We start from the raw sequence: 24,424 nt of genomic DNA on the forward strand, positions 1-24,424 counted from the left end.
TCACTCAGAGAAGGAAGGTAGACAGGGAAGTGCTTCTATGAAGTGGAAACCTACTCCCTCACCTGCTATTTTTAACAGAGATGCTCCTTTAACTTCATGTGAATGAAACACCAAAAGGCTGCAGAGGATGGGGGAGCTCTCAAAGCTTAGGTCCATGGCTTCTGCCCTCTACCTCCCTCCACACATTCCAGGCTGCACTTCCCTAGGGACCAGAGGCACCCTTTTGAGGCCCAGGCTGTCTTGTGTTTGCTCACTGCTTACCTGCCACTTGGCCAGGTGCCTGCAACCCATGGTGCTCAGGGCAGCCCCAAGTCCGGGCCTTTCATCATCAGCAGCAGCTCATGGGGTCATGGGTGACGTGCTTTGCAGGAGTAAGATCAGGGCAAAGCCTTTGGTTGACAGGAAGGGATTCTGTCCTGGCAGAGATCTCCGACAGGTGTCCATCCTGCCCTCTTGAGCTGGTGCCCGGCGTTCCCGGTCTGATGTGGTAATTAGCAGCACAGCCTCCTGGCTTGGTGTCACAGTCAGGAGCCCTTCTGACCACATCCTGTTTTGGTGGGGCAGTAGGGAATGCATTCTTCTGCCTTGCTGTCATTGGCAGAGTACGTTCACACCAGGTTCTGGATCCTTTGAGGCCACCCGGGGCCACATTCTCCCGGTTTGACGTCACACGCATGTGCTGGCTGGACGTACTAGTGGATGGTGGTCACCGTTTTCCGGTTCTGCCGTCCCTTGGGATTGGTATTTATTTGTCCACTTGGGAGGAGGACAGCAAGAAGCCACATGAGGAGCCAGAGGTCCTCCCTCAGCAGTTCCCATGTTTGGCAGCAGAGTATTTGGGAGGATGTGGCATCTTGGGGATTCCTTTGAGAGCTTCAGCAGGGGCTTAGTCACAGCTGTGTACACCAGGCTGCCAACATCTGGAGGAAAGCTCCCAAGTTGTTGCCCAACTGTTTCTAAAAATCCACAGGATTTTCCTGGGTTTCCTACGGCAAATGCAGAAGTCACATCAGTTGATGCCCCAGATGAGATCTGCCCACTGTGCCCCATGTAGACACCTGGTGCTGTGGGGGACCAGACATCACAACCCCTGGAGAGGAGAGGCAGGACTTGGTACCTTCTAATGCACTAAAAGTGTTCTTTCAGTCATTCATTTGTTCAGGGCCTGCTCTGCCAGGGATCTGGGGTAGAAAGATGGCAGACCCCATCCCTGCCTCATAGAGTGACCTTCCTTCTGTATTGCATGGGACAGGATCATGGAGCCGCGATGCTCGCTTGCATCTAGGATTGTCAGGGAGGTGACCTCCCTGCCAGTACTCCATAGGCTCTGGGTCTACCCAGGCTAGGTCAGCCAGTGTGCCCGTGCTGTGGTTGGAAGCCTGGGGTCCCGAGCCTCTTTACAAGTCAGGCCCTTTGCTCCACCTGCACAGCCACTCGTCACAGGTTTGGCCCTGGCACCCCATCAGGCCCCTTGTCTGTGTCTTCCAGCTTCCCCCACGCAGCCTGAGGAGAGCCTGTGCCCCAGAAGCAGGATGAGAAGATGGCAAACTTCCTGTTACCTCGGGGCACCAGCAGCTTCCGCAGGTTCACACGGGAGTCCCTGGCAGCCATCGAGAAACGCATGGCGGAGAAGCAAGCCCGCGGCTCGGCCACCTCGCAGGAGAGCCGGGAGGGGCTGCCCGAGGAAGAGGCTCCCCGGCCCCAGCTGGACCTGCAGGCCTCCAAAAAGTTGCCGGATCTCTATGGCAACCCACCCCGAGAGCTCATTGGGGAGCCCCTGGAGGACCTGGACCCCTTCTATAGCACCCAAAAGGTGACTGCCGCCTTCCCCACCCCCACCCTTCCGTGCACCTCCCTGCAGTACAGCAGAAGAGAGAAGCCCTTGCCTCTGTAGGGCCGTGTGGGGGGCAAGCTCCCCTGGGTTTTAGGAGAATGACTCACTGTCAATCTATATTCCAGTCACCTTAGTTTTGGAGTTCTAAAATAAAGACAGGCATTATGCAGCCAAGCTGCTGGTCTGGTGCTATGAAACAAAGAGAGCAGCTTCTTTTGACATCTCGCCTCCAGGCCTCCTTTGAGAATGACCTGTGACTGGGTGTTCACCTCCCGGGGACTCCTCAGAGTCCTCCCCATCAGGAGGTGTGCACGTGAGTAGAAACCAAGCCCCAGGTTCTGCCTGGATCCAGTGAGGGGCCCAGGGCATAGGGTGCGGCCACCTCTACTAACTAGGGACAGTGCAAAACCCCACCCCTCTGGCAACGTGAAATCCAAGCATTGGAGAATCCCACAGGCAGGGCCACAGACACAGCCCCTGAGCCTTGTGGACCTGCAGTGGGGCCATGAAGGCCACTGGGAAGTCTGGAGGGGTATAATAGGGTGGGACTGCTGGGGGCGGAGGATGGTGGGGGAGTCGTTCTGCCATTGACGCTCCTGAGTGTAGGGAGAGGAAGCAGCTTTTGTCCAGTAGGGCAGGTGACTCCAGTTTCCCCTTCTACCCAGGAGCTAAATTCCCCCATCCGGATATCCTGCCCTGCCCTGCCCTGCCCTGGCATTCTCCGTCAGGACATGTGCCCCACTTTGCACCCACCCAGACGACAGGCACACAGGACTCCTCAGAGGCTTAGACTCCCACTCGCTGCCCACACTTCCAGGCCTCACTCCTGGAGGGAGGCAGGATGGGAACTGCCAGAAAGCCGAGTACCAAGGACGACGGTGGCTGCTCCCATTTCTGCCGTCAGTCTCAGATTGAGGAGGCACTTGAAGGGCAGACAGGGCAAGTGTGGTCAGTGTGCCCACGTGTGAGCACATGGCAGGTGTGAGCTCCAATGCCTACGTCAGCAAGTGCTGAGTGCATGCCGTGGTGTGTGCACGAAAGCATATGTGAATGGAGGCGTGCATGAGGGAGTCCCCTCCCCCAGTCTACCTAAACAGGAGGAAAGGAGACCTTGAACCTGGGCCTGCTCCCAGGGAGGACCTGATGAACTTCCCCTTGGTTCCAAGGGACTCAAGTGGGGTGAAGGTTGGGGGATGGGTATAGCTGGGGTCAGGATCATTAGGCTGGAAGGTGGGTGGTCTTATGTCATGGTTGGTGAGAGCTAGAAGTAAGAATTGGAGTTGGGTTGGGCCACAGCTGGTAGTGAGTCAAGGTCACCGTGGGCCAAGGGATGGTGGTTAGGTTGGAGTTAGCTGGGGCAGGCAGAAGAACCTGAATGAGGTCGGATTAGGGGTGGGCTTTCAGAGACTGGTGTCAGCCTGGGAGGAGTTGAGAACACCATCTTTTCTGTCCCTGTGTCTGGGAATGTTTGAATAGTGGCTCCAGGTGTGGTCCTGGCCTTGAACTTCCTATCTCTCCTTGCTGATCCCCTGACCACTCTGCCGGCAGCCGGTGGGCTGATGGAGACAGTGCAGCAGAACGTTTGGTTCTAATCTATCTGACCAACATGTCTCCCCAGCCCAGATGAGCTGGAACCTTGTGTCACCAGCTCAGCCCTTGGAGAAGTGAGATCCCAGAGCTGTGCCCATCAGACACCTGGGCAGGTTGGGAAGACCTCTGTCCTCTGGGCTACTGAGCCAGACTCTCACCTGCTGTGCTCATGGCTCCACCTTCAGCACTCATTGCTCCCTCACTTCTTGCTGCTCTGCTCTGCCCGTAGGCAGAGATCTTCTAGAAGCCAAGGGATGGGGTTCCCTTGAGCTGCTCATGATTCCCCAGAGGAAGACACTAGGTTGTCATTTGCCCTGAACTCCAGGAGACAGGGTCTCAGGGAAAGCTATCCCAGGAAGGTTCAGTATTTTCCCCTTCCCTCCTCCTTAGCCATATGTCCTCCCAACTGATCCAGCCCCCCAGCCATACTCTCATTCCCAGGGAGCTTGGCAGGGAAGCTATGCAGGTCCAGGAAGAGTCAGTGGAGGGAGAAGGGGAAGGAGGAACCATCCCAGGTCTGGGCCTCTGCTGTGACAATAGTTGGGCAAAGACCGTGGAAAGCCCCTTCTTGGTGCTGTAATCCTGAATCTAAACTAAGTCTCAACCAACCTGACCCTACCCTTAATGAGGCTGCTGCCCACCTCACCCATGGGTGAGGCAATGGTGGCCACGAACCTGCTGGGTGCGCTGGCTATCCTTTCCTCCTTCCCTCACCCCCTCTCCTCCTTCCCTAGCTAGCCATAGTCCTAGGGCTCTGACAGCTTCCCCCAAAAGCCTCTCTTTGCAGGGCCAAGGGGCTGCTGCTTCTGACCTCTCATGGCTCTCTGTCCACAGACCTTCATCGTGCTGAATAAAGGCAAGACCATCTTCCGGTTCAGTGCCACCAATGCCTTGTATATCCTCAGCCCCTTCCACCCTGTCCGCAGAGCAGCAGTGAAGATTCTGGTTCATTCATATCCTTTGCAGTTAATCCCTGCTGTATGCATCCAGGGGGCCTTCACTGGGAATGTGCATAGGGTGCTGCCCCCACCCGCCCCTATCCTCGTTTAGATCCTAAGGTGGGGCTGACTCCCCACTGCTCCTCAGGCAGCTCAGCCCCCATCTAAGGGCTGACTGGAAACGTAGAACCTTGACCCTACCCTAGACCTGCCAAGCCAGCATCTCACAAGACCCCCAGGGCATTCTTGGGCATATGAAAGTTTGAGAAATCCTCCTGATTCTTTAGGAGAAGAGCATCCCAGAAGTTAAGCTCCTGAAAGACCCCAGAATAAATGAGACCCGTGAGCATTCCCTGACTCCAATGTTGGCTCCACACGTTCCCACCCACCATGGCCCCTGGGCCCTCTACCATCTCACCCACATGCAGTGACCTTCAAGCAGGTTCCCCGGGCTCGGACAAGGAAAAGCCATTTCCCAGTAAAGAGGCCTCCAGTTTATCTCACGTGGGCATCTTTCGAGGGAGGCAACACTTGCTTTTGGACGAGGTGTTGACAAAATGTTTGCAGTTTCAGAGCATCTCAAAGAACTCTGGTTAGCGTTAAATTACATAAACCACAGCCTAAAAAAGCTCCAGCCTGCGGAGAGAGCTAGCGGAGTGCTGCAGTGGGGTGAGGGCCCCGTACTGGCTTTGGGCCTGAGAGGGGCCTCGTTCAGGCAGCACAGGGACTGGGCCGCTAGGCACTAATAGCGCCTGCTCTCTGAACTTCAGAGAAGAGGCTTCACACATAGACAGAGCCTCAAAGAGGGAGAGGCATGGACCAGGGCGAGTTCACGCTGTTGGACTCAGTGGCCTGCCTGCTGGTGGGTCTGGTAAGCTGGCCCAGCAGAGCTCCCCAAGGTCCCCAACGGCTTTCCTCTTGGAATGGCCATTCCCCTTGGGAATTTTACAGTCCCCTTAAGAGTGATAGGGCAGCTACACAAATAGCTGTCATTCCTGCCAGACTGTGGTCACAGCGGAGTGAGAGTGGAGCAGCAGGAAAGACAAGCTCCTTCTGTGCTCCCAGCCTGGCTCTGGCCTTACTCCAAGGGCGTGGCCTCCCTGAAAGCATCCTCCAGCTCTCACCTGGGGCTTCTCCTCCAGGTATCTAACCAACCCGGCACTGTTTGGCAGCCATAGAACCCCCAGGGATGCAGCAGCAATCCCAGAGCCCCTGCCAGGAGCTGGGCTGGGCCACAGGGCCGATGACAGGTCAGGGAGACAGATGGGCAGGCAAAGGAGGCAGTGGGGATGGTGGAGTCCCCAGCCTAGCCAGCGGGTCCATTGAGCAGTGACTCTGAGTCTATGCGGTGCTGATTGTACCTGGCAAGACCAATCCTAAGAACTCTGAGCCGGCCTGTCTCCCCCAAGGCAGCTGCCCCAGGGAAGGGATCAGCATCCTGGAGGCCCTGTGCTGGGTTCCCAGTGGCTGTCTTGGCCCTCCACTGCCTGGAGATGAGAGCACATTGTTGGCCCTCACCAGCACCATCTAGTGGGCTCAGTGGGCATTGGGGGACCAAGGGGACCCAGATTTGTGGGGCTTGCCCCTCTGCCGCCTTGAGCCCTAACATCTTGAGAGCTGCACACCTGGGTGCGGTACTGATCATTAGCATCGGCATCACCGGGATTTTGTAGGAATTGTTGAATCGCAGGCCCCACCCCAGAACCTGTGTTTTAGCAAGGACCTCATGAGCATACTGCTGAGGTGGTTGCTTCCAAATGCCAGTATGTGAGGGCCACCTCAGCGGCACCACGGAGGTTTGCTCAAAAGGCAGATTCTTAGGCCCTTCCAGACCAGAACCACCAGTGCAAGGCCTAGGAATCTACAAGCTTTTCCCACATTTCCTTTTTAAAATCTAAGTTTCTATAGCAAACGATGTATCATTAAATCACACAATTTAGTGCTTTTTTAGTATATTCATAAGTTTATGCAGCCATCACCATTACCTATTAACAGGAGATTTTCATCACCCCCAAAAAGAACCCCTGTGCCCATTGGTAGTCACAGCGCATTTCTCATGAGCAGTCAGATTTCATGTTTTGAATTGTGGACTTTCACTCTGCTTAAGTTTTTATATTCACTCGAACATCTATTGAGTCCCTGCATGGGCTAAGTTCCATGCCAGGCTCTTTGGAAAGGGCAGGCAGGGCAAAGGCAAATTTAGAAGAGGGCAGGAACATGGCCTGGTGAGGAGACCTGCTCCCTGTAACAACCAAGGGGCCCCCAGAGAGGTACGGCTAGCCACATGCTGCTGTTCCCCTTCGCTTTGCTCTCTGCTCTGCACTTGCAACACGTCCCTGGGAAGTTGCTGAAAAAGTAAATAAGGCACATAGAATTACTTTTTCTTACATATTTTTGTAATAATCCTGCAAAATGTATTCCTGCCGGGATTAAATAAAAGAAACCTACTGGTCTCCAAATTCCACAGCAGTCACATTCAGAGAGGCCTCGTATTCACAACAAGAAGCAGTTTTGCTTTCCTGGGTGCCCAGAATCTGCTCACAAAACCCTCCCACATTTCTCTACCAGATTCAAATGGACCATCAAACCACGTACGTGTGTGTGTGTGTGTGTGTGTGTGTGTGCACGCGCACAATGGGCACCCGCATACATGTTTGTTTAATAGCACACACTCTTGAAAATACCCCCATGGTTAATTCCCTTCTCTTTAGAAGTCTTTGGACTCCCTGGGATTTGAAGTTTCAGGCATTCCCCACAACCAGTGCTGGCAGTCCTTGCTGGTATTTTAATCATGAGACCGGGAGTGGGTGTTGGGGACAATGACACGACAGGATTGAAGATGTTCAGCTGAGCTCAGACCTAGAGAGCTGGCCTTTGCCTCTGCCCACACAAAGGACCAGCTTGATCATCGGCCTGAAATTAGCAGGCAGTGCAAACAGGTATGCTTTGGCCAGGCTTTCAATTGACTCATCTGTCTGGTATTGGCCACATGCTGGGCTCCATGGGGGACCCGGGATGGTTTGGGCAGACTCACATGGACTAGGGGCTCAGTTCAGGTAGGAAGACACCTTTTACACACACGCACATGCACACACACACAGAGGAATGACTGAAAATAGTGTAAGTGCTGTTCTCAAGGTCAGGAAACCAGGCAAGATTCTGAGCAGTCAAGTGGCAGAGGGATGAGAAGCTGCCTCATCTCACTCCAAAGTCATGACTGGGTCTAGAAAAGACAAAACTGAGAAGACTGAGGATGTAGTTCAATGGTATTAGCAGGCACAAGACCCGGGGTTCAATCCCCAGCACTACACATACCAAAAAAATCCTGATAGACAGACATCTCCTGTGATTGCCACGTGGGACCAGCTTCTGAGCCCAGCTCTCGCCTGAGCCTTCATGCTAGAGTTCTCCCTTCCCTCTGTGTGTCCAGCCAAGTCCTCTGGTCCCGGGCAGCCTATCCACCATTCTGCTCTTTGCAGAAGGGCAAAGACTCCTTTCTAAGGAGAGCAGTGAGCAGCCACCTAGAGTTGGGAGGAGCCGGCTGCTCAGGGAGGGTCTGGCAGTCCTCAGTCCCCACTGCTTCCCCGGGCTAGCTGGGTGACTGATTGATGGAGGAGTTGTGGCCAGCCTTGGTACCTAACTAAGCTTCCTCCAGAAGCTTCCCTGCCCAGCCCAGCCAGAGTTGTGTCTGGTTTCTCATAACGTTCCGTTTGGGGACTTTTCAGGGAAATGACTCTGTGGTCTCCCACACAGGGCCAGGCACTCGTGCTCAGGTGAGGTTTGCTCTTTAAAATGACACTCCATTTTATCCTCCCTCCCGCTGTCAGTTTCCTCACTCTTAATAGAACCCTTCGCCTCATTTGGTGTTTGTACTTCCTATGGGCAACAGAGACCAGGTGAGGACTAGCATACCTGCTTGGCAGGTGAGGGGCCTGAAGCCATGTGATTCACGCAGGCCCATCAGTCCGGAGACAGGAGAGTGGACCAGGTGACTCTGGGTGTCCTTGTACAGAGAGGGAGCCTCAGAGGTGAGGCCTTAATGGGAGGAGGAAGAGTGAGACTCAGGGCCGGCCCCACCCCCATCAGCTTTGCACTGTATACAGTAGTCTCCTGTTGCTGCTGGAACAGATGGCCACAAACCCAGAGGGCTGAAACAGCACACTTCATCACCCCCAGTTCTGGAGGTTCTCACTGAGCTAAAATCAAGGATCAGTAGTAGGACTGTGTTCCTTTCTGGTGGCTCTAGGGGAGAACCTGTTTTCTAGGCTTTTCCCCATCCTCTGAGGCTGTTCACATTCCATGGATCAGGACCTGCCCCCGATCCATCTTCAAGCCAGCAATGGTTAGTTGTGTCTTTAACAAGACTCTCACCCCTCTGCTCCCCTCATTTATAAGTACTCTTGTGGTTACATTGGACCCACCTGGAGCATCTAGGATAATCTCTCTACACCTCAAGATCCTTAATTTAATCATATATGCAAAATCACTTTTGCAATATATATTCACAGTTTCCAGTGATTCAGAAGTGGTCAACCTTAAGCAGACCATTATTCTGCCTATAATAGTAAACTGGAACTTAACCTTTTCGCTCGGTTTTCTCATCTCTTAAAATGGAGACAGGTTGTCATAGGGTTGTTGAGAGAATCAGATTAGTTAATGGACTCAGAGAGCGGAGTCCGGCTCCCAGGAAGGGCTCAATAAGTATCTGCTCTTGGCACCGTTACCTACCTGTTTCAGGAATCATCTGGATCCTCAGTAGGCCATTTGGCAGTGGATCTGTGGGCTGAATAAAGCTGGTTAAGGAGTTTGTTGACTGTCTTTCCAGTGAGGAGAGCTCTGGAATGTGGCCTGGGTGCGGGAACATGTGTAAGGGAGGAGGGTCCTAAGGTGAGTTTCTGATCCACCTCTGAAAGCTGGAAGAGGAGCTAGGCCTGGCCATGGAGACCCTTGCAGGCAGAGAGCTGGGCAGATGCCCATTGAGGGAGGAACCCCAGTGCCTGGAGAGGTGCCCTCCAGCCAGGGTGAAGCAAGGGCTTCCTTGAGGGCACCAGAGCTGAGCATTCCTGTAGACCAACCCTGATTGGCTGAGAGGTGTTCACCAAGCCCAATCAGCTCCCATGAGAAATAGGAGAATTCACTATGCCCTGGAGGCTGGGTCCTGGAGGCTGGCTTCCTGATTGCCTGGGCTCCTAGAAGGAGGACAGGAGGTGGGAAGAGCATCTGCCTGGTTAGATTCCATGAGGGCTGCCTGCCTCTCCCCAGCACTGTCTGCAGGGGCCGCCCCACCAGGTGAGTGGCGCTGTGCAAGGGAGGAAAGAGGCAGCCCCTGGAGCTCAATTACTGCCGCTCCTGGGCTGCCGGTGGGAATTGCCTCTGGCAGCTGTGTGCTCCAGGCTGAGGCTGGGGCATGGTGTCGTGAGCCTGGGGGCAGCCACAGGGAGTGGAAGGTACCTCTCCACTTGGCTGGGGAGGAGATTCGTGAAGCCAGCTTAGTGCTCCTGCCCATGGCCAGGCCCCTGAGAGTCCCCTAGCCCCATGAGGCCCAGGTTCTGCCCCTTGCTCCTCTGCAGGTTTTGCAGAGATGAGGGAGGGGTGGAGGAGGTCGGCAAGAGCCCTGTCTAGCCTGAAACAGCAGCCAGGGTTAGGGGTTCCACAAAGCCTGGGGCCTTTGCTATAAGGCCCAGGGCCCACAAGAATGTCCAGGACACTATCCTGGTATTTGAGGAGTTCCCCTTCCGGTGGGGAGACAGGAGCTTCGTCATTCCTTGAGCAACCACAAAGAGAGGATGGCTAAAAGGGGGATGCCTGATGTTCTGGGGGTGCTGAGGCCAAGGAGTTGGGACAGGCTGCTGGGAGCTGGGAGTTTTCTGTTGAGAAGGAGTTTTCTAGACAGAACAGAGGACAAGAGTGAAGAGTAGGTACAGCAGGAGGAAGCAGCCAGGGAAGCATCCTCTGCTCCCCAGGATCTATGGATCCCAGAAGTAAGTTGTTTGGCAGCAGAGTGCTCCTAGGCAAAAGCCCACCTGGGCTGCTCCCCTAGAAGTGAGGGAGGGCACTAAGGGCCCGACCCTGCCCAACTGGCCTTTCCCACCCCAAGAAGCAGTTTGTAAATACCCATCTCCCTCTCACACAACTGGGTAAAATCTCTGAAGTCTGAGATCTGCCATCCTCCTCCCTTTCTTCTATATTGCACCCTACAGAGAACCCTGCCAAAAATGTGGTGTCAAGTATCTGGTACCTGCTAGGGGCTGTGGAGCAGGACGGGGTCCAGCAACAAGTGCCAGGCAGTGGTCAGAGACCAGCCTCAGTAGAGAGGCGTTGGCATGGATGGGTCACAGCCCCAGTGTGTCCCCGTGGAGTCTCTCTCACTGATCTGGCAGCACGGGGCTGGCAGGGACAGCCCCAGGGGCACGACCCTCGGTGGTGGTGGTGTGGCTGGCCCTCTGTCCACAGCTTTCCTTGACCCCCGCGCCACGCTCTTCAGCATGCTCATCATGTGCACCATCCTGACCAACTGCGTGTTCATGGCCCAGCATGACCCTCCGCCGTGGACCAAGTATGTCGAGTAAGTATCCTCAGCACCTGTCCTCCACTTGGCCCCACCCCTTTCCTTTCCACTCCATGCCATGGTCCCTAAAGTCACTCCAGAGGAGGACTGTGTTCAGAACCAAAGTTCACCCCACCTCCAGGCTTGAACCAGCTTTCTTCCTCTTTTGCCTTTTCCAATCCTGCCAAGCACTGGCTTTAAGTTATGCCCTCAGGGGAGGAAGTTCCCCTGATTGGCAAAGTGGGGAGCTTCTCTTGTCAACCCCTAAAAAGACTTGATGGCATTAGAGAAGCCTCTGAAATAATAAGAGTAATTTATTGAGCACTTAGCACATGCCGGGCACTGTCAAAAGAACAGTAAACATCATATCCCTCAACCCTCTGGCAATCCAACAGTGTAAGTACAGGCCCTGTCCCCATTTGACAGAAGAGCAGACTCAGTTGGAGCAGTAACTGGCCTGATGTCATGCAGTGAGGCAGCATGGCAGCAGGAAAAGGCCAGAGCTGTTCCCATTTCAGTACCATATTCTGCTGCCTTTTTTCAAGTCCTTCCTTCTAGAACCATTTGCACAGTTTGAGAAAAGTGCTTCTGGCCTTTCCTTCCCAAATTAAAGGGAAGAAAAGTTTCTAAGAAGGTTCTAAGCATTTGACTAAACACTTTGCAGTTTATTGCACCTGGCTCCTGTTCTTAGGAGACCCGCAGAATGTCCAACACCCTTCATTACAAAAGTGACTTGCCAGGTTATTCTTCATGTTTACACAGGACCAAGATGTGCTGAAGGTGCCAGGGCTGTGTCCAGCTGCCCTGAGACCTGAGATGTGGTCCTCTCCCATTCTAGCCTTGTGAAACAGTCCCAGCATCCAGGCATTGCAGATTCTGCAAGTTTCCCCAAGCAGATTGAGTAGCTCCCACCCAGCCTCATACACTGGGACATCAACACCCTTCAAGTCCAGGGTGGACAGCTGGACCCACCTACTTTGTAGGCAGTTGAGGGTGGACAGGTTCCCTTTGCTAGCTACTGAAGATCCATATACCTGGGTGAGAGGCCGTGACTCTGCCTGTCTATGGTGTCCCATGGTGCAGAACTGGTGGCTGCCATATGCCTGTGCACGTGGACCCCCAGGGCTAGGGTGAGGAGATAGATAGGGATCTTCTTATACCAAGACAACCAAGAGAGAAGATGGAAAGTTCATTGGACACAAAGCCGGCACTCAAAAAAATAAATGGGAAGATGGATTAGTTAGCCAGATATTTGGAACAGCTGCAGTCCCCAACTTCAGCTCTGCCACAGGGTATTGTACAGAGCCTGACACAATAGCCCCTGGTGTGAGGCACTGCTTGTGACTCGTACCACCTGGGGAACCTGGTGAGCCTAGCCTATGGGCTCCAGCCTCCCTGAGAACCCCGACTCGCCTCTCCTCCCCAGGTATACCTTCACTGCCATCTACACCTTTGAGTCTCTGGTCAAGATTCTGGCTCGAGGCTTCTGCCTGCACGCGTTCACCTTCCTTCGGGACCCATGGAACTGGCTGGACTTCAGTGTGATTGTCATGGCGTAAGTATCCTGCATGCTGTGCCGAGCTGTGCCATGCCAGGCCACACTGTGGGCTCTGCACTCACCCCCACCCAGGATCCCCCACTGCAGTCCTCCTGCAACTCTGCACTCAGGTTGTGGAGCAACCCGCCTTGCTACTGTGGCAGCAGGACAGGCAGAGGCCCTCAGCTCATCCTGGTGGGGAAAAGCAGATCTACAATAGCTCAGGCAGCCATAGTGGTCGGGCTCCATGTCTAGGGGCCACGACAGCTCCATGCTCAAGGGACATTACTAAGATTCTGTTTTAGCATCCTCTTCTCTTTCTACCAAAAGAAACCAATATTATAGCCCTGAATCCCTGGCCCACTGTGAACAGTGACCTGGATTCCAAGGTGATTAAGAATGAAATTACAGTAAAGGAGCCTTGAGAAGTGACTGGACACCCCCAGGCACTTGTGCCAGGTGAACAAGGGCATCTGCTGTCTCCATTCAGAGGCCCTGCCTTTGGCACACTGTAAAGCACCCGGCCATTGATCCAATCCAGTGGATCCTCACACTCGCCAGAGAGGTAGACTGGAGGGGGCTAATGAGAAAATTAATGCCAAGGATGCATAGGGAACTCACCAAAAAGTGATCGTGACCCAGCCTGCTGCAACCCCAGATGAGGCCTCACTTCCTTTCCCAGGAGATCTTTGCAGAGGGGTCAGTGTTAGGGCAGTGCTCTGTCCAGGATGTCTCGGGGATTAGATGGGACAACCGATCAGGTCAATGACCCTGCCGTGCAGAAATCCTGATCAGGGCTCAGCCATCAACCCTTTCTGCAAGCTGAGGACTCAGCAGGTATAGGGCTGAGCACCGCATCTCAGCAAGGAAAGAACTGATAAGGTTCTACTCCTACCCTGGCAAACCCTTGATTTCCCCACATGTAAAAGGACAGTGTCATGCTTGGTGGGATCAGAGGCTCAATTAACTCCTACTTTCTGAGATTCTTGGATTCACTGAATTCACCTATTCTTGACAAAGTCTTTAACCCCAGACATGGGCAACCCTGAGCTCAGCCATCTGTGGTGGGACAGACAGGGCAAAGAGGGAGGCTGAACTCTGATGATGGGACACTTTCAAGCTTGGTGGAGATCCTGGTTTTTAGAAAATGCATCAGAACCTCTGTTTCTGGATATGCTGTTTGTGAGTTCACTCCAGCCCTCTATTTTACAGGTAGGGAAACTGAGGCAAGACTGCTGCTTGCCCTAGTGTAGATCCAGGCTTAGGTGGAGCTGAGTGAGTAAGGAAAGGGTAGTGGGAGATGAAGTTGCAGAATGGTGGGATGGGGGACATGTTACACCATCCTCATAGGTCATATTAAGAGCCAGGAGTGATGGGTGCTACTGGAGGATAAGAGCAGGCGGACCCATGACCTGATATACATTCTGTAGAGTCCACCCCAGCTACTGTGTGGGACACAGACTGGATGGGGGAATGGTGAAAGGACACGGCAGTTAGGAGTCTATTTTGGTAACCAAGGGAGAGGGGAGAGTGACTGAGACCAGAGTCCCAGAAAATGGGAGATCTGGTCAAATTCTGGATGAAGTATGAAGATCAAGCTATTGTTCTTTGGTTGGAGTGTCTGGGTGGATGGTGTTAGCCTTTGTTGAAATGCAGAATTGAAGGGAGTCACTGACTGAGGGAAAAAGAGAATCAAAAGTCTGGTTTGGAATATGTTGAGAAGCATCAGGATGCAATATTGAGCGGGCAACTGGATATTCCCATCTGGAGTTCAGGAAAGAGGTCCAAGGTGGAGATGGCTATCCAGATGGTATATAAAGCCACAGGACCAGGTGAGGTTATGTAGGAGAGAACATGTGAACTGTACTCTGGGACACTTCAACTTCTTGAGGTCAAGAAAGAAGAAGATCAAGCAGAAGACTGGAGGGAACTGCCAGTGAAGGCAGAGAAGAACCAGAAGAGAGTGGTATCCAGAAAGACATCTGAGGACCATGGTCCAACTTGAAGCACACCTGGAGGAGGCTGAGGAAGCCGAAGACTAAGGATGGACTGTTGGGTTCAGGAAGGTCATTGGAGTCCTTGAAAAGAGAGGTTCCTGTGGAGCGGAAGGACACATACCTGGTTAAAGAGGGTTCAAGAAAGATGGGGAGGGCAAGTATGGAAGTATAGACATCATTTTTATGGGGCTTCTATAAAACAACAGAAAATGGTATGGTAGCCAAAAGGAAATATGGGTCAAGGGAGGAATTTAAAAGAAGGTAGGCTAATGGAAATTATCCCCTAGAGAGGGGACATTTGAGAGTGTAGGCAAGGGGTGGAGATTGCAGGAACAAAGCCCTTGAGCTTCCGGAGAGAGCAAGAATCCAGTGCCTAGGTGGAAGGTTGACTTTCAGCCTAGGGAAGGCAGAATCTCAGGTGGAGATGGAGATATATTGATGGAGTTGATGATGAGAGAAGGAACTTCTCTTCTGATTGCTTCTATTTTCTCCGTGAAATAAGCAGGATCATCAGCGAGAATGGGGTACTTGCCTGAGGTTTGCAGCAGGGAGAACCTTGTGTCACAGCTGGGAGGCTGCACTGACTTGGGGACGGAGTATGACTGCCAGACTGGGCTGTGGCCCTAGGGTGCCCTATGAGCCAGGGGCAGCGATCCACAGGGCCCTGTGGGCCAGGTGACAAAGAAGGAAGGGGGCTTCAAGCAGGAGAGGGATTAGTATCTGCCTGAACCTTTCCTACCTCACCATCCTGGAGCCTCAACAAAGTAATGTCACCACAGAGATACTCTCAGACCCCAGGTAAAGGAATCACCTTCCTTGCCAAACACTACACCGGAACCAGGCACGGCAGCAGAACAAGACCTCAGAGGCTTGGAGAGCATCTCACAGCAAGGGAATACTCACTCTCCATGAGTCTGTGTGGACCCATTGGAGTTTCAGCTTTGTGCTCTTGGTTGGACTGGCCCCACAGCTTTGGTTGACAGTGATTCTGCCTGACAAAATCCAACTCATGCCTGCCTCCGAAGTGCATTCTGTTACAGATGAAATGGTTCCATACCATAGGGCACTAGGATGATCAAAGGAGTCTTGGGTGGCAGAAAAGTTCAATTCAATGAAACTCTCCATCCACCCTCCATTGTACAGATGGAGAAACTGAGACTCAGAAAGAATCTACCATTTGCCCCAAATGAATCAGCAGCAGTGCTGCAACTAGAACCAAGTGTCCTACCTCCTGGCCAGGGGTGGATGGGAGAAGCATCCCTGTGTCTGATGTTTCTGGGCAGGTATCAACCTGATGCCCTTCACCACCCAATTTAGGGGTAATGGGGTGTACTTGGAAGCCTGCCAGACTCAGCTTGCAACCCTCCAGCCAGAGCTCTTCCTGTGGTCCCCCTCTTGGCTGGGCATTACCTGTTAGTTAGCACAGCCTCCCACCTTCTGGGGTTGTTATGGAAACCAAACCTGGAGGGGAAGGAGGGAGGGTAGAGAGGAGGGGAGGCAGTCACCCGCAGTTGCTAACAGTGTGGGTTTCGCCATCTCAAGACAGGGGTGGGGCAGCATCTGTCCCTCCTCATGGTTTCTTGACCTCCAAAAAGGTTCCCGCTGTGCTGGGGCTGGTGTGACAGGGTAGCGTTCTCATCGCCACCTCTGCTTCCTCTGAGGCAGGGCCCACAGCCTCACCCCAGCTGTCTGTCCCTGGCTAGTTGCTTGGCCATAGCAGAGGAGTAGACTGACTTGGAGGAGGGTTTTGCTGCTCCCCACACTGCCTACCCATGTCACCTCTGAAGCTGGCCCTATTGCCCTACAGAGAACCTCTCCTGCCCTGCATTATTCAGGGGCCCCAGGAGAGGCCTCAGTGGGGTCTGGGGTCCCAATATGGGAGGCAGCCAGATGCCGAGTTTTGGACAGAGTGCAACAGCCAGCAGGTCCCCGCTCATCGACGTGGTCCCAGATGTCCTCACCCAGCCCTGCCTTCTCCTTCGAGACTCCCCCCAACACAACTGCTCTCCCTCACACACACCACCAGGCCCAGCTCCCACTCTCAACCACTTGGCCAGCTTTGGAAGCCTGCCAGGAGCACAGATGTGTTCCTCCCTGCTCTAGCACCAGCCCGTCCTTGTCACCTGGGGATCCTGGCTTCTCTGTGCTCAGCATCAGCTGCTGAGGAGGCAGATGATGAGTGGAGGGCAGGTACTGTCTGTGCTGAGGATCTTAAAAGTGAGGTAGGTAAGGATAGGCAGGGTCTTCGCTGGAGACACCAGGGGACTGACCAGGCCTATCGGGCAGGAGGAGAGAAGCAAGGGTGGTTGTTCCCTCTCTGACCTGCACAGTGCTCCACTTACTCCGCGTTACCAGAGGAGCAGCCTCGAAACCAGTGTCCTGAATGAGAGAATCTGCTGTACTAAGCCCCACCCAGTAGACCAGCAGCAGGACACTGAGCCCACAGCCTCTGGGGGGCTGAACCACGGCTTCTGTGAGATGGCAGCATTGGTAATATTCCATGCTGAAGTTCACAGTCCCTTGGCAACACCATATCTAGACAGAGACTCCAAGAAGAATGTGGGACAGAGGCTTTGGGTTCTGCACCATTGAGGACCGTGGAATGGCTCTCAAAAGTTGAGAAGGAATTTGAATCAAATTAACAGGCACACATGGGCCAGGACAAGGGAGGTGACTTCTGCTCCCCCGTGAATGATGGGGTTGCGTCTGAGTGCCACATCAGAGTTTACAAGCTGAAGTGAGTCCAGGAATGGAAACCACACCACAGGAAGGGTCTGGTGTCGCCAGAGGCAGAAAAGCTCTGGGGATGTATCTACTGACTCCCTCTCTTTGTAAGGATATGTGAGTGAGGAGGGAAAGGCCCATCTACAGGGCCCTATGAAGATGGATGGGCCCCACGAGTAGAAGAGGAAGTTAGTGTCAGCCTAGTGTCAGGGCTTGACCCAGCGACACCAGGACATTGAGTCCCTGCCAAAAGAAGAATGGCCTCAAGAGGAATTCAGAGTGTCTGAGTAGAATATAGGGGCCTGGAGGCCCAGGCTGTTTGGCAGAATGAGTGCACACTGTCAGGCTACTCTTGACACTTGCCCAGTGTCACAGGGCTGGTGTCCTGGGTCTGACATCATTCAGACACCTGGATCAGAAATACTTGGTTAAACATCAGACATCCTGAGTTCAATGTCCTTGGTTAAACACTGGACACCTTCAGTTAAATGTCAGACACCCTGGATGCAAGGCCTTTGGTTAAATATCACTGGAGTTTTGCCATTGTCCCAATGGCTTTGGTCACACACTGTCCATCTACCTCTCAGACATCCATCTGGTCATGTGACTTGTGCACTGCATGTCCTCACACTCTGCATGGGCAGGTTCCTGCCCCCAAGAAACCAGTGCCTCCTATGACTCTGGAGCCAGAGATGGACAGCTGTCCAGGTTCTAGATGGGAGCCCCACAGCCACTCAACCCTGAGGACCATCACTCAGACCCAGTCAGGACAGACCATGAGAGCTGTTCACCTCCTGATGTCACTCCTGTGGAGACAAGGATGAGCCTATGATGGGGCACTGACATCACCCAAGGGACCCTCTCTGCTCTTTTCTCTTCTTGGATTGTCCATTGCCTTGAGTAGTTAAAGAACAGATAGTCAGGAAACCTCCTTTCCCTTCAATGTCACTATCTTGGGACTCTTTTTTCCAGTAAGTACTCATGCCACCTCCACCTTGTGACATCAGTGCCTCCTGACCACTCCTTGCACAGAGAGATTCATAGTTGGAAACAGGAAGTGGGCAGCCTTGGAGACCTAGCCACCCCACTGTGGTGACTCAGCCAGGACCAAAGGGTCTCCTGGGTCAGAGCAGCCATGCACAAGCTGATGACAGACAGCAGAAGATGCAGAACAAAATCAGCACCAGGAACCCACTTGCTTCCAATATTACCTCCCAGGATACAATTTCCCTCTTCACTCTGATATGGCCCAAGCCTCAGACCTGTCACACAGTTTTGTATCTCAGTCCCTAGTGACTTGGAGAATGGGACAGAGTTGTTGCCTCCTAGTGCCAGTTGTTCATGGGAGCGTCACAGACAGAGTCACCTGTGAGCTCGCTGTATGGACATCCTTGAGGCACCCATGCCCAGGTCCAGTATCAGGAGAGTTAAGATCAGGAAGAAAGCCAAGAGGAGGCCCCAGGCCATCCACAGCTCCCCTGAGGGACAGGGAGAAGGGAGAGGGCTGGTTGGGGAGGGCAGGCTGAGGTTCTGCTTTGTAATTCCCAATAACTGTGGTTTGATTCTGCAGGTATGTATCAGAAAATATAAAGCTAGGCAATTTGTCGGCTCTTCGAACTTTCAGAGTCCTGAGAGCTCTAAAAACTATTTCAGTTATCCCAGGTAAGATGCCCAGGTTTGCCTCTCAGATCTCAGCTACAAGTGACTCTCTCTCTGTCTCCCCCACCCTTCTCCTCCTATGACCGTGTGTCTTCTATTGGCGTGTTGTCACTGTCTCGTGTGTGAATTTCCCTTGTTACAGATATACAACTGAATTTGTGGACCTGGGCAATGTCTCAGCCTTACGCACCTTCCGAGTCCTCCGGGCCCTGAAAACTATATCAGTCATTTCAGGTGAAAATCAGGTTAAACGCCAAGGCTGGAGGGACATGCCTGGGACTTTCCAACCACCTGGGAGTCAAGGCGACCCTCAGGAAGGCCCTGTGAATGTGCCTGTCACCAGAATACCTCTTCCCAGAGCTCAAAGCGGTGGATGCACCTGTCCCCCCAGAGTCTCAGAATGGGCTTCAGGCTGCCCATGCCAGCCTGGCTCACTCTCAGACACCAGGGGCTACGGAGCACCCCACCACAAGGCCTGCATTGAACCCAGACTCTTCTCCAAAGGGTGAATTTCTCTTCCAGCTGATCTCAGCTGCTTGCAAAGCTAAAAGCTTGCACATACATTGCTTTAGGCTGAAGCGTCCATCCCCTTTGGGAAACCAAAAGGACCTCGTTTGAGGGAATCCACATCGGCAGCCAGATCAAAAGGGAAAGCCCTGGCACCGTCTTTTTTGGCTGAGTGCCCCTTCCCAGCCTTGTGCCCCTTCTGGTGACAGGTGCACAGCTGGAACCTCAGCCCCATTTGGTGGAAGGGAGTGTGCTCTGTGGACAGGCATCACTGGGCCATGGCGTCTAACAGCCCTCGCTGCATGGTGCGGTAGAGGTTTAGCAAACCGTGCATGGTAGACCCGGGAAGAAATCCTCCTTGACAGATGTTGGCAATTGTGCACCAAAAATCTAAGCCCAGAAGGTCTTGCTAGAAACCACTGTGCCCATTCATTCATGAAACTGAAAGATGGCCAAGTCTTGAGGGCCAAGTTGGGTGAGATGCTAGTGCTGAAGTTGAGTACCACCCAGGGGACTCTTACCCCAAGTCTTTATTCACTCTCCCCAGAGTAATGAGAGCCAAACTCACAAAGATCCCCATTATGAAGAACTTGCTCTGGAGAGACAGTGCCCAAAGGCTCCTTCCAAAGCCTTCTCTGAATGTTCCTACACTCAGAACCAGAGAAGGCTCTTCCTTTAAGAAAGTGGCTGCAGGCAGGTCAGAGCTCAAGAAAGGATTAGTTAAACTAGATGATCACATCCACTTCTGATTTGGAACACTGGTGGTTCCCAGATCTACCAAAGAGTTTATCTGCTACTGCCCCCAGAGGGTCAGAAGCCCTGCTCTGAAGTCCCTGCCCTGGGAGTTCCCTGGTCAGGTTAATTATATTGTAAGAGGAACCCCCAACTATTTTGTGTTCACACTAAGCCTCAGAATGTTCCTCCTGGTCTCTGAAGCCACCATGGTATGGGCACAGGGCCCTTTCACCTCTTCCTCTGGGCCCTTCAGAGTGACCCAGACTCTTACCAAGAGCCAGTAGCAGGTAGGACACTCACCCTTCAGCCACTCCTGTGAGGCCACCATTAAGATAGGAACACACTTAAGTGCTCAGAAGCCTCCCAGTCTGTCCTCCAGGTTCCCAGGGAACCTCACAGGGGACTCCCACCCCAGAGTAGATGAACCACAGTAATTACAAAAAGCCATGTCCTGGTCTATTTTAAAAGAAAGATTTGCACAGGAAAATATTTCAGTCCTGGAGAAAAGGAGAAAGACCACTGACCCCAGCCCAGACCACTGCTCTCTTCAAGGCCACCAGCAGCTCACCAAGGCAGCAGAGAACAGACCCCAGAAGTGGTCATCAGAAGAGAGCTGTGGGTGGCACGCAAGAGGACTCCCCAGGACCAAGCCCTCACAGCTTCAGCCCTCTCTGGACCTCAGTTTCCTTTTCTTTAAAACCAGAGTGAAGTCAGAGTGGTAGGTTCTCCCAAGGGCCCTCCCACCCACCCTGTCACAACTTCTGTGATAGCAGGACTTCCCTCCTAACCCTCAGGACTCCTCTTCCTGGGCCTTGAAGAAAGAGTCCTGTGAATCGGTTGGAGCCATTCTTGCCAGAAGTGAAATCCATCATTGGTATGAAACAGGTTTAAAGGGGTGGGTTACCCTCATCCACGAACTGAGTATTTTTCCAAAGTACGTCAGCCTAACAGTGGCATTTTGGGTTTTCAAGCTGCTGCCTACCAGCCCTCACTTGTTGCCCACAAGATACGAGCAGTGTCTCTAGGCTGAGGGAGCAGCCCGGATACATGTCCCACAGGGGATCCCAGGGCCTCTCCTACTGATAACCGCTAAACTACAGAGAGTTGGGGGATCCTACCACCACTCTATGCTCAGACCCCTGCCAGCTCCACCCACTGTCCCCACAGTTGCCAACATCTGCCAGGACAATTTCCACAGAGTGCGGGGTGCCTGAGCCCGGGGCAGGCAGCAGTAATAGCCGCACCACTCTCCCATGGCCTCCCATCGCTGCCTCCTTTCTGGGCCTTGGGCACAGTAGCCACAGGTGCTTCTAACACTTTAACCGGCTGGACAATGGATGGATGGAGCTTAATCTGAGATCTGGCCGCATGGGCGGGGGCGGGGCCCCGCTGTTGGCAGAGGGGCCCCCACTCCCGGCGCTCCGCTGGCACTTGTCCGAGGTCTAGAGCTAAGGGTCGGACTGAACGCGTCTACACATGCTTTTCTGTCACCCCGCTGTGTGGTGCTGGCTTCAGCAGGGAGCTGGGCTGTGCAACTAACAGACCACAGCCTCTCCTCTCAGCTTTGGGGAATGGGAGGTATTGGGAGGGTCCCAGAGGGACAAGCAGATAGGGAAGATACAACATAGGTCAACCCTTTCTGTTCCCCAAATATGGGCCCAAGCCAGAGCAGGCCTCTTAGGACATCACCCACCACGGTCCCGCCAAACCTGTCCCCTCACGTTCCCAGCACATATACACTAGCCCAGGACCACCCCCAGATCCTGGGTTCCCTAATTGCCTCTAAATAATCAAAACCCCCTGTGTCATCAAAGAGAACCTCCTGCTGGGGTAGGAGAACCCTCTACCTCAGCAGGGTAGCAGGTACCAAGACAGTTGTTTCTCTCACCATCTCGGCACCCAGGCCGAGGTCTCTACATTCCTCTGGAGTGAGCCAGGACTTGGGTCTCTTCCCATGGACTACAGTAAAAGGGCCAGGACCAGTCCTCACATACCTAGGAACCATCCAGAGTTATCAAGAAGATGCACTTTCTATACCATTTCATATATTTGGCTAGTGGAGAGTAAAGAGGACCTGGTCCCTCATTAAAAATACAAGACTAGACCGGATTCCCACCTGAGGCAATCAGGACAGAATTGCAGCTAAGGAAAGGGGGCTTTGGTCTTAAAGGTCTAGAAACCTCCCTCACTCTGTCTCCACTTTGTAGTTGCCCTCCCTGACCCCACCCCAGTGCTCAGGGGCCCGGGGAGGCCTAGCTCCCACCCAGAGGAGTGTGGAGCAGGGTGCCCACGGGTGACCTACACCTCTCTCGCCTTTGCCAGGCCTGAAGACCATTGTGGGGGCCCTGATCCAGTCCGTGAAGAAGCTGGCTGACGTGATGGTCCTCACGGTCTTCTGCCTCAGCGTCTTTGCCCTCATCGGCCTGCAGCTCTTCATGGGCAACCTGAGGCACAAGTGCGTCCGCAACTTCACGGAGCTCAATGGCACCAACGGCTCCGTGGAGGCCGACGGCCTGGTCTGGGACTCGCTGGACCTCTACCTCAATGATCCAGGTGTGGACTGGCTCTGTGACCTGGGGACACTTAATGAGACCATCAAGGCTATCCATCTGCTACATGGGCCTCACCAGAGGGCAGGCTCCCAGGGCCTTACAAGGACAGATTGCCCTTGGAGTTCCCAGGCTAGGCAGAGAGATGAGGTTTGAAAAATAGGAAGGATGGAGTTAGATGGTTTGGAAGGAGGGCTGACCTAGGAAGGTGAGGAGACCAGGAGCTTAATCTGAGACCTGTAGAGGAGTGTCACTTTAGGGAAAGGGAACCATGTGGAGCTGGGGTCCTTGGTGAGGCTTCAGGGTAGAGCCCCACCTCCTTGGTGTGGGGACTTTCCAGTCCATGTCAGTGTTCCTTACCTGGTGCTGATTCCATGCACTTGTACCCCAGAACCCTATGAGAGAATAAGTGGGTGATTGTAGTGCAATTGTGGGGGCTCCTCATTTCACTGTCCTAGGGTTTACACTTCCATCCTCCAGGCTGATGTCCACTGCCTCTCTGGATTACAGCCATCAATCTAGATCAAAGGGAGACACTGGGGCAAGGCCAGATGCCAGGCCACAAGCACCCAGAGGGCCATTCTGAAGTTAGGGCCGCTTACATGAACGCCAGCTTGCCACTCTGTTAAATAGAAATGGACAGAAGATCAATGAGTAAATGTGTTTATGGGTCAGCTGTGGCCTTCTAGCCGTGGTTCTCAAACTTCAGCATACACCCGAGGCACCCAGAAGGCTCCAGAAAACACAGGCTGCTGGGTCCCAGCCCAAGTTTCTGGGTCAGTAGGTCTGGCTGGCATTTGGGGTGCTGTAACTAACCAGTTCCCAGATGCTGCTGAGGCTGCTGGTTGGGGACCACACTTTGACAACTGCTGCCTTAGACAAAGGCAGGTAATGGGGAGTGATGGGGACTGACAATGGCCTCAGTGAGGAGGGGACAGGGCACGTGTCCTGAGTCTCACCTGGTCCAGCCCTAGGCCTGTCTGAATAGACCAGTGTTTCCATGGTGACTGTGGGAGGCATCTCTTCCACCTTTTATGCAGTGGAAGAGGGTCCAGAGCCAGGCAGTAGCCTGTCAAGGCTGTGCAGTGACTCAGCAGCCAAGCTGGAACTCTGCCCAGGCCCTTGCCTCTTGGTTCATGGCCTCTCTTGACCTGCTGGCCCCCTGAGTGACTGGGGGAAGCTCCCTATGGGGACCACTGAGGCCCTGCCCAGGCCTTCCTGTGTCTTCTAGAGCACAGGGACCCTAACAGGGGAACGTCTGTGGAGGAGAACTGAGGCCAGGGAAGCAGCTAGAGTTGCCCAGGGCCTGACCAGGCCAAGGGTAGTGGTCACAGCAAGGGCAAAGCAGAAAGCAGCCACCAGTGAAGTTTCTATCTCTGGGAACCCCGGGGGCTGCCCACTGTGCCTCTCACCTTCTGATGTTTCCCTTTTAGAAAACTACCTGATCAAGAATGGCACCTCTGACGTGTTACTGTGTGGGAACAGCTCAGACGCCGGGTAGGTGGCACCCACCCAGGGCACTTCTCCCAGCTGTCTCCTGGCTTTCTCGACTGCCTGTGCCCTCTGTGTGTGTCCCGTCCTGGGGACAGGGAGGTCGTCCCTTGTCTTCCTTCCCTGCCAGGACCCTGGCAGCTTCCCCACCCACTCCCACCACAGAGGAGACAACTGGTGAAGAGAGGTCAGGGACAGATGGACAGGGAGAGCCAAGAGAGCCCTGACGATGGGGGCCCTGCAGGGGCCAAGCTTGACTCCATTTATTTTCCATCAGCTCCGCAGGGCCCACCTTCTGCCCCAGGCTTGACTCCCT

General features: G+C 53.7%; 1 protein-coding gene across 4 annotated transcripts in view; it reads left to right on the forward strand.

The window, feature by feature from the left end:
• Window positions 1-24,424, forward strand: part of Scn5a (sodium voltage-gated channel alpha subunit 5) — a 97,603-nt gene that overhangs the window by 15,538 nt on the left and 57,641 nt on the right. For all 4 annotated transcript variants that reach the window (XM_047530852.1, XM_047530849.1, XM_047530850.1 and 1 more), the window contains exons 2-8: window positions 1,489-1,813; window positions 4,259-4,377; window positions 10,838-10,927; window positions 12,336-12,464; window positions 18,969-19,060; window positions 22,391-22,621; window positions 24,051-24,114. In XM_047530852.1, coding sequence (XP_047386808.1) covers window positions 1,541-1,813; window positions 4,259-4,377; window positions 10,838-10,927; window positions 12,336-12,464; window positions 18,969-19,060; window positions 22,391-22,621; window positions 24,051-24,114 — 998 coding nt within the window. In that variant the 5' untranslated portion in view covers window positions 1,489-1,540. The remainder of the gene's footprint in view (window positions 1-1,488; window positions 1,814-4,258; window positions 4,378-10,837; window positions 10,928-12,335; window positions 12,465-18,968; window positions 19,061-22,390; window positions 22,622-24,050; window positions 24,115-24,424) is intronic.

Source organism: Sciurus carolinensis, chromosome 17 (assembly GCF_902686445.1).
Source record: "Sciurus carolinensis chromosome 17, mSciCar1.2, whole genome shotgun sequence".
NCBI lineage: Eukaryota > Metazoa > Chordata > Mammalia > Rodentia > Sciuridae > Sciurus > Sciurus carolinensis.